The sequence below is a fragment of the Leptonychotes weddellii genome, chromosome 11 (assembly GCF_054177405.1).
Source record: "Leptonychotes weddellii isolate Sample4059 chromosome 11, ASM5417740v2, whole genome shotgun sequence".
NCBI lineage: Eukaryota > Metazoa > Chordata > Mammalia > Carnivora > Phocidae > Leptonychotes > Leptonychotes weddellii.
The window spans coordinates 45,692,638-45,702,793 of record NC_138379.1 but is presented as its reverse complement, the minus strand read 5'-3'; the positions used below and the strand labels follow the sequence as shown (position 1 = coordinate 45,702,793).

Here is a 10,156-nt window from a genome sequence, read left to right as displayed (position 1 = left end):
CCACATCAGGCTTTCTGCTCAGTGGGGAGCCTGCTTCTCCCCCTCCCTCTGCCTGTTGCTCCCCCTGCTTGTGCACGCATGCGCTCTCTTCCTCTTTCTCTATCTCAAAGAAATAAATAAAATCTAAAAAAAATTTCTAAAAGCTTTGATTTTTTTTGCTTTTCTTTTTTCTTGTAAGAGTATATTATGAAAAGAAATACCAATAATTAAAGGACAGCATCTACAGTGCTGGGGAAAAATTTGGACAATAAAGTCAGATCTCTTGGGTTGGAATACAAATCCATCACTTATCAGCTGTAACCTTGAGGAAATGTTTGAGTTATCTAATGCTGTATAACAAACTTCCCCAAAACTCAATGGCTTAAAACAGCAACAACATTTCTTTTGTCATTTACCTGCAACCAGGGCATGGCTCAGCAGGGATAGCTCATCTGTGTCCACTTGAGATCAGATGCAGTGACTCAGAAGCTGGGGACTGGAATCACCTGAAGCCTCAGTCACTCACATGTCTGACTCCTGGGCTGTGGAGACAAACAGCTGCGGCTGCTCAGACATCTCTCTATATTTCTATATAGTTTTTCCACATGATCTCTCCAGAATGGTGGCTTTTGGGTAGCCAGGCTCCATATATGTTGTTCAGGACTCTCAAGGCATGTGTCCCAAAAGGGAGAGAGCCAGGTGGACTCTGTATTGCCTTTTCTCACCTAGCCTTGGAGTCATTTGACATTACTGCTGCCACATTCTGTTTGTTAGAAGATGAGTCACTCATGTCAGCCTATATTCAGGGGGAGGGGAATTCACCTTTTGTGGGAGGATTGTCATAGAATTGTGGACACATTTTAAAACCATCATAACAAGTAATTTAATCTCTCAATTTAATGTGATTTGGGGCAAGTTGCATTATCTTAGAGTATTACTGTTCTCGTTTGTAAAATAGGTGTGATAATTCATTGGTTGTAGAGGATTAGATGAAAAAGTATTGTAGAAGTTCTTGGAATATTGCTTAGTGTATAAACAAGTGATCGCAAATTGTTAATTCTTTTTCCCCATCCTTCTTCCTTCTTCTAGCTGATTGAATTCTGGTTAACTATTATTTAGTATCTATCCATAATTAGAAAAATATGAGGGAGGACTTATTCATTTTTTTCAAGTGAAACATACAACAAAAAAGAAGAGGCAGTGTAGTTGGCAACTAGGACATATGCACTTGGAAAGACAGATAAGTGGTGTGATACACATGTACGTTGGGTGGATGGAGTGTGCTGTGGAAAGCTGGATGGCCTGCATGGAGATCTTGGTGGGCTGGCTCCTAGGTATCTCTTGTGACTTGTGTGCTTTTCCCTTGCAGTTCCTGAGGGAAGACCTCAATTACCATGACCCGACAGTGAAACACAGCACCTTCCATGGTGAGGATAAGCTCATCAGTGTGGAGGACCTGTGGAAGGCATGGAAGTCTTCAGAAGGTAATAGGCAGCTTGGTTGTCAATCTTAGTTGCTGGAAGGTTTAGAGAAGACAGATGAAGATGGGCAGCAACTTGGCCTTAAAAGTACATGAGTATAAGATGCTTTGTAAAGAGCAAATTATTAAAATGGTTCTACATATAGTCACTGAATAAGACTGAATCTAGTCACTGCTGAGAGTGGGGGAAGATGCTCCAAATAGAGTTGGAGCTGCTCCTCATTGGAATTCTAATTGAATTCCATCATGTCCCTCCCCATCTCTACCACCTACCCCACTTTCTGCTGCTTCTCCAGAGATAGGGAGCTTGTTGGCCTTTTGAGGCAGCCCCTTCCTTCCATAGCTCCCCACTTGGTCTCAGCTCTGCTGAGACCTAGGTGATTCAAAGATTGGCTGGAAGTAAGATGGAGTCTCCCCTGAGCCTTCTCTTTTCCAGGTTAAATAGCCAGGTTCTTTGAAGGAAACATGTTTTCTCAGCCTCCTCCTCATCTTGGTTTCCTGCCTGTGAACACTTTTGTTAATGTCTTAGATCATAGCTCCTAGAGTCGGATGCAGACCCCTAGGTGTGGTTTGACCAGCTCAGAGTTGACCAGGACTGTCACCTTCTTAGTTCTGGACCCTGTGTGCATCTGTGAATGCAGCCTGATTAGATACTGGAGTCTTCAGCAGGCATGTCATTCTGTGGCCTCATGTTGAACTTATTAAATAAAAACTTTAGTTATTTCTTATACATAAAACTGTTAAACCATGACTACCATTTTTTTTTTCCTGGAGCATTTGCTTCAGAGCTCTGAGTGAAAGAGCATATCTAACCTTGTGAAGCTTGACAGGGAAGGGAAAAACAGCACTTTAGCCTCCTCTCCATCTCTATATGTGGCTGGAGTGTCCTTTGATACTAACAAGATTGGAAGCAGTCTATTTGCAGGGTCTCATAGGGTAGGTCTTGATGCTAAGAAGGGTTAAACTTCAGTGACCACCAGGGCCCCTGCTTTTGCAGATGAGGAGCCTTAGGCCCAGATTTATAAAGCGATTTTTTCGTTTTCACACACTTAGTAAATAGTAGAGCCAGGATTTAGACCTGGACCTTCCTCTCACTGGGCCAATGCTTTTCCATGCCATCTCGGTTGAAAGCACTGGTCTGGTGGTAGAGAAAACCAGTTTTGGTAGGAAATGAGGCAGTGTCTATTTTTGTTTTAATCTTGCCTGGGATTATAGAATTTTAGATCTGGAAGGGATCATGTATAATGTACGTGGGGAACTTGAGATTCGAAGCAAGAAGACCTGGATTCTAGTCCTGATACTTCTTGTTCACTCTGTGTTTTTATCAGTTTAGAAGAAGCGTAAGTGAGCTCTACAGACCGCTTTCTGGAAATCGTTAGGAGCCGAGTTCCTTGTGGGGGCTTTGTTTAATAGCTCCTGAGCAGCTCTGGCTGTCTGCTGTTGCGAGATCAAGCAGTGAAATGATCTTTGGAATTATACCGGCACTGCCAGGAAAAATCTTCTATTAGTCCTGTTTAATTTTAGTTTTCTCCTTTTTTCTGTAACAACATGAGGACATGGCGCCTGGGTTTGAAGACTGGGTTTCGTAAGTGGGAATTTGGAATGAACAATGGCAGGGAGAGCATTCCTGGCCTTCTCTGAAAGCTCTCACAGAAGTAGCTGGGAAGGGAAAGTGACCAAGAGAGGGCCGAAACAGAGGGATGAAATCATAATACTAAAAAGCAGCCAAGACAATTTTCTGGTAAGAACTTTATTCCTGGACTCAGCAACTATTTGGAACACTTCCAAGTATGTTCTAAATGACGGGAAGATGGAAGACAATGGAGTGAGTTTTGAGGGGTTGGTTCCCATTACCGATGAGCGGAGAAACATTCCAGTGCCCTGGGAGGTAGCCCATAGCTAAGCCGAGAGGTGACATGTATGTATCATTTTAGGATTTGCTCACCATGGGTCATGCCTGGTGATTTGACAAGCTAAAAGTAAGGATCTTCATGTGTACTATTCCTCCTAACAATTTGCTCTGTTATTTACAACAAGGCCCCTAATCTCTGGAGTGATGATTCCCAGAGCTACAAAACGCATGTGATATTCTGGCGCTGGCACAAGCTGGCTGGCCTGAGTTTTGCTAGATGAGATAGATATCAGCAGTGTTCATTTGTGTGCAGAACATAAGCTGGCTAGTGTCAGTACCATCTACATGATTAGTGTGGTTAGCATTTTCTGACTGATGGTGGGAGCCAGTGTTTTCTCAGTGTTACTTAGATTTTAACAGAAAAGACTGATAATTGCTACATTAGCCAGTTCTAGACTTCAGTAATAAAAACAACAAGAACTAAAAAACTGACTTTAATATTTACATAGTATTTGATATATGCTAGCCACTGTTCTGAGTGATTTATGGATATTAACTCGTTTGTTTTGCACAAAAACCCTTTGAAGTCGAAATACCATGATTGTCTCCATTTACAGATGAGGAATATGAGGCAGAGAGAGTGTTTCATGAAATAATGCAATGCGATTCTGTCACTGACTGCCCAGTTAGTGCAGGCTTCACAGGTTAAGGGCATAGTCCCCAAGAGGACTGCTGTCACTTCAGACACTGACCAGCCATAAACTTTGGGTGTTTCCAGCCACCTGTGCTCTGACCAACTGGCTACAAATCATGGGTTCCCACTATCCCCTCAGTTTGACAATTTGCTAAATGACTCACAGAACTCAGGAAAGTGCTGTACTTATGATTACCATTTTACTATAATGGATAAAAGTTAGGGCCAGACAAAAGAAGAGACCAATAGGGCGAGGTCTAGGAGGGTCCTGAATTTGGAGCTTCTGTCTCTTCCCTTCATGGAATCAGGACTTATCACCCTTCCAGCACATTAATCACGAATATGTTTGCTGACTGGAAAGCTCATCTGAGCCTCAGTGTCCAGAGTTTTTATTGAGGTCCTATTTCATAGACATGATTGATTGAATCACTGGCTCTATAATGGCACTCATTCTGCACCCCCTTTTCCTTTCTGAAGGTTGGGCTAATATCTCCTGGCCCAAAGGCCCAATCCCCTAGTCACCTGGTTGGTCTTTCTGGTCACTAGCCCCCATCCAGAGTCATTAGCTCAAACTCAAGTGTGATCCAAGGGCTCCACCATGAATAACAGAGATATTCCTATCACCAGGGAAATTGACCTGAAGACAAAGACCACCGAATTCTTTCTTATACAAAATTAAGTAAGAAAGAGTCGAACAAACTGGGCTGAGGAAGGATCAAGAACAAGGGAAACTCCAGGGATCCCAGCAGCAGGGACTAGGGGATTGGCCTTTTCTAATTAGCTACTCTTAGATGTCTCTGCTTCATTCATTTTTTATCTAACTAAGAATCTTTGCTCAGCGGTCAGATATGGTGGAGGGAGAATCAGATTGGCATAGTTTGGATCACAGACTTATTATGTAGGGTAGAGGTAGTGAGAGAATATGTATGGGGCTTGGTGGGGGGCTGTGGCAATTTCCAATCCCTCTAAGAGGAAGGGGGGCTGGCAGTTCTTTAAAGGAAGGTAGGCTGGGTAGATTTTGTAGAATCTTTGAGAAACAGAATTATTGTTTGCATATTTGAGCCAGTAGAAACAGTAACAGTGCCCTTAGAGGATGGTGGGAGGCACTGACCTAAGAGGATTCTCCTCTAAAACACGGTTTCTATTCTTCTAAACAAAGTGCATCATTACTATTTTTTCTCCCCTTTCCTGGACATGTGATTTCAAAAGATGCTATCAGGCAAACAAAGTAATAATTTCTTTCCCCATTTGTATGGATCAAAACCATCTTAAACTATCAACTTTGATTCTAACTAAATAATATGATTCCAGCTAAAAGCAAAAGAACCCAGTATTCTAGTGTAACTTTGAACTTTGCCTTGAGAAAATATTTGTTTTCTACTGGAAGTAATTTGGAAATAATTCCAAATAATAATTTGGAAATAATGAAATAAACTCAACAGATCTCCAGTTCTGTCTGTGCTACTCTTTGTAGGATGGGATTTTTCATAGGAGGCAGTTGGAGAAATATTGGCAAACCGGGAGGCTTTTAGAGAGAAACCCTGCAGAACTGGCCTTTCTCCGTTGACATAACCCAGCAGGGGCAGGTGGCATTGGACTTCTGTCTAAACCATTTCAGAAGTCAGATCAGTATAAAAGAGCAGGCATCCCCTTTTTGCTTTTACATAAACCCAGTGAGAGGTGTTTATCCTCTTGTTTTAGTTACATAAAAATTACTTTGCTAAGTGAATCTTTAAGCCATTGAGTTAAATACCTCAGCCATTGTTGCTACATTTTAGGGGAGAAAGATATCATTGACTTTTTCTTTATCTTTGTCTTGGATTCTTTTAGATCCTTTTTTTCCAACAAAAACAACAACAGCAACAGCAACAAAACCCAACTAGCATCAATGCAGTGATTTAACACTGCAATCATTTTTGGTTTATATTAAATAGCTACTTGAAGGTAAAAGGTCTTACTTGAATCCACATTTAATAAAGGAAACTGAGCATCTCTCACCTCTTTCTGTTACCAAGTCCTAAGGATTCTACCTCTCTTCTATATTTTATGTGCATCTCCTATGATACTGCCTTAGCTCAACTTCATCTTTTTGAAAGATTTATTCAGTTGTACTTGATAATACAATCAGGTGTAAATATTGAAAGTGTATAATTTTTTTGAGTTTTGACACATGTATACAAATGGATATCCTTTATGAGATACATGTTTTGCAAAGATTTTCTTCCAGTCTGTGGCTTATCATTCTTTTGAAGAACGATAAGTTTCAATTTTTCTGAAGGCCAGTTTTTCAATTTGTGCTTTTGTGGATCATTCTTTGGTGTCATATGTAAGAAATATTTGCCTAACCCAAGGTTACACAAGGATTTTCTCCCATGTTCCCCTCTAGAAGTTTTATAGTTGTAGGTTTTATGTTTAGGCCTCTGATCTGTTCTGTATTCGTGTATGTTAGTGTTAAGTATGGATCCGAGATCTTTTTTGTGCTCATGGATGTCTCAGTTGTTCTAGAACCATTTGTTGAAAATTCTGTCCTTTCTCCACTGCTAAAAATCAATTGGCATTAAGGAGGGCACATATTGCATGGAGCACTGGGTGTTATACACAAACAGTGAATCGTGGAACACTACATCAAAAACTAATGGTGTACTGTATGGTGACTAACATAACATAATAAAAATAAATAAATAAATTATCCATATAAGTATGGGTTTATTTCTGGACTTTACATTCTGATCCACTGATCTATTTGTTCTTATTGTCAATACCGTGCTATCTTGATTACAACAGTCTTGTAATAACCTTTTAGTCAGATAGCGTTCGCCTTCCAACTTGGTTTCCCTTTTTCCAACTTGTTTTGGCTGTTTGTTTGTGAACCAACTTGTCAATTTCTACAAATAAGCATGATAGGATTTTGATTGGCATTACACTGAATCTGTAGCTCAGTTTGACAGAACTGACATCTTCCCAATATTGAGTTCTCTGATCCATGAACAAGGTACATCTTTCTATTTATTTAGGAGACATACTTTCTCTTGGTAGTATTTTGTAGTTTTCAGTGTACAGGTCTTTCATATATTTTGTCAGATTTATCTCTATTTCATAGATTTTGGGTTATTGTAAATAGTATTTTTTAAATTGTGGTAAGATATGTAAAAATTTGATTTTTATATATTGATCCTTGTATTCTGCAACCTTGCAATAAACTCACTTATTAGTGAGATACCATCAGAGTTTCAACTGAGATAATCAAATCTTCTAATAAAGAAAGCTTTATTATTTTATTTTCCAATCTGGATGTCTTTAAAGACTTTTTCTTGTGGCGGTATCTGGCTGGTTCAGTTGGTAGAGTGTGCAACTCTTGATCTCAGGGTTGTGGGTTTGGGCTCCATGTTGGGTGTAGAGATTACTTAAATAAATAAGGTCTTTTTTTTTAAGGTTTTATTTATTCTTTTGAGGGGGGGAGTACAAGCAGGGGGAGCAGCAGAGGGAAAGGGAGAAGCAGGCTCTCTGCTGAGCAGGGAGCCTGATGTGGGGCTCGATCCCAGGACCCTGGGATCATGACCTGAGCTGAAGGCAGATGCCCAACCAACTGAGCCACCCAGGTGCCCCAATAAATAAGGTCTTTAAAAAAAAATCCTTCTTCTTGTCTGATTGCCCTGGTTAGTATCTCCAGTACAGTCTTGAAAGGAAGTGGTAACAGTAGGCATCTTTGTCTTGTTTCTGATCTCAGGAGGAAAACATTCAGTCTTTCACCAGTAAATATAACATTAGCTGTGGGGATTTTTTTGCAAAAGTCTTTTGTTAAATTGAGGAAGTGACTTTCTATTACTGATTTGCTGAGAGCTTTTATCAGGAATGGATGTTGGATTTTATCAAATGAGTTTTCTCTGTCTGTTGAGATGATTGCCTGGTTTTTCTATTTTTATTTGCTAAGATGGTGAATTACATTGATTATTTTTATTTTTTAAAATATTTTATTTATTTATTTGACAGAGAGAGACACAGCGAGAGAGGGAACACAAGCAGGGGGAGTGGGAGAGGGAGAAGCAGGCTTCCCGCCAAGCAGGAGCCCGATGTGGGGCTCGATCCCAGGACCCTGGGACCATGACCCGAGCTGAAGGCAGACGCTTAACGACTGAGCCACCCAGGTGCCCTACATTGATTATTTTTAAAAAAGATTTTATTTATTTATTTGAGAGAGAGAGAGCACATGAACAGGGGGAGGGCAGAGAGAGAGGGAGAGAGAGAATCCCAAGGAGACTCCACCTTGAGCATGGAGCCCAACTTGGGGCTTGATCTCACAACCCCAAGATCATGACCTGAACCAAAATCAAGAGTCAGATGCTTAACTGACTGAGCCACCCAGGCACCCCACATTGATTAATTTTTAAATGTTAATCCAACCCTGCATTCTTGGGATAAACCCCACTTGGTCATTATCCTTTTACTCTATGGTTGGATTCTATTTGCTAAAATTTTGTTTCAAATTTTTATATCTTTGTTAATGAGGGATATTGGTTTATAGTTTTCTTATAATACCTTTGTTTTTGGTATCAGGATTATGCTGGCCTCATTGAATTAATTGGGAAGTATTCTTCAGTTTTTCAGAAGACTTCATATAGAGTTGGTATTATTTTTCTGTAAATACTTGCTAGAGTTCACCAATAAAGCCACATGATCCTGGAGTTTTCTTTGTGACAAGGTTTTTAATAACAGTGTCAATTTCTTGAATAGGTATAGGACTATTAGGTTACCTACTTCTTCTTGAGTGAGCTTTTGTAGTTTGTGTCTTCAATTTGTCTATTTCATTAAGTCATCAATTTACTGGCGTACATTTATTCATAACCTTTTCTTTTTTTTTTAAAGATTTTATTATTTATTTGAGAGAGAGAGAATGAGAGACAGAGAGCACGAGAGGGAAGAGGGTCAGAGGGAGAAGCAGACCCCCTGCTGAGCAGGGAGCCCGATGTGGGACTCGATCCCGGGACTCCAGGATCATGACCTGAGCTGAAGGCAGTCGCTTAACCAACTGAGCCACCCAGGCGCCCCATAACTTTTTCTTATTATTCTTTTTAATATATTGATATGCTCAAAGGACCAGTGTTTGGTCACAAGGATTTTCTCTATTGTTGGCTATTTCATTGATTTTTACATTGATCTTTTATTTTCTTTCTTCTGCTTACTTTGGGTTTAATTTGTTCTTCTTTTCTAGTTTGTTAAGGTGGAAACTAAGATCATTGATTTGAGGCCTTTCCTTTTTTCTAATATAGACATTTAATGCTATAAATTTCCCGTTAAGTACTGCTTTAGGTATTTTGCAAATTCTGGTGTGTTTTGGTTGTTTGCTTTTTTCTAACTGGTTTATTGGTGGCATAGACAGAGTAAAAATACCTAAAATGAAAACACAACTGGTGATGAATCCTTATTATCACTTTTTCTTTTTTCTTTTTTGGTCTGATACAGTCTCCAATAACTCCAATACAGTGTATTCCTTAATAATGTATTCCAATTTGAGGAATTATTTTGGCCCTGGAAATGCATACCTCTGAAATCTGTCTTAAGTCTTATATCCATCTAGTAATGGTTCTTCACTAGGTTAGATGATATGTTTTCTTTTGATTTTCATTCAGTTCAAAATACTTTCTCTTTCTTTTTTGATGTCTTTGATTCCTGAGTTTTTTAGAAGCATGGTATGTAGTTTTCAAATGTTGGGGGATTTTCCAGAGATTTTTCTGTTATCAATTTCCAGTTTAATTCCATTGTGGTCTGAGAACATACTTTGTATGGCTTGAATCCTTTAAAACATTTTAAAATTCTAGTTACTTAACATACAGTGTAATATTGGTTTCAGGAATAGCAGTACTTTCAATATTTTTTAATCCTTTAAAAATTTTTAAAACCTTTTTTTTTTTTTTTATGTCCCTGAACATCATATATCTTGGTATGTGCACTTGACTATTGTTGGGTGGAGTGTTCTATAAATGTCAATCAGGCCATGTTGGTTGATGGTGTTGTTCAAGTCTGCTGTATCTTTGCTGATTTTCTGCCTATTGCTCTTATCAGTTATTGAGGGGGAGTATTTAAATTTCCAACTATAATTGTGGATTTGCCTATTTCTCCTTGCCTATTAATTCTATGAGTTTTTCTTCATGTA

General features: G+C 39.3%; 1 protein-coding gene across 5 annotated transcripts in view; it reads left to right on the top strand.

Annotated features, from left to right (window-relative positions):
• Window positions 1-10,156, top strand: part of STIM1 (stromal interaction molecule 1) — a 177,650-nt gene that overhangs the window by 121,826 nt on the left and 45,668 nt on the right. For all 5 annotated transcript variants that reach the window (XM_081798729.1, XM_081798730.1, XM_081798732.1 and 2 more), the window contains exon 3: window positions 1,349-1,463. In XM_081798729.1, the coding sequence (XP_081654855.1) occupies window positions 1,349-1,463 (115 nt within the window). The remainder of the gene's footprint in view (window positions 1-1,348; window positions 1,464-10,156) is intronic.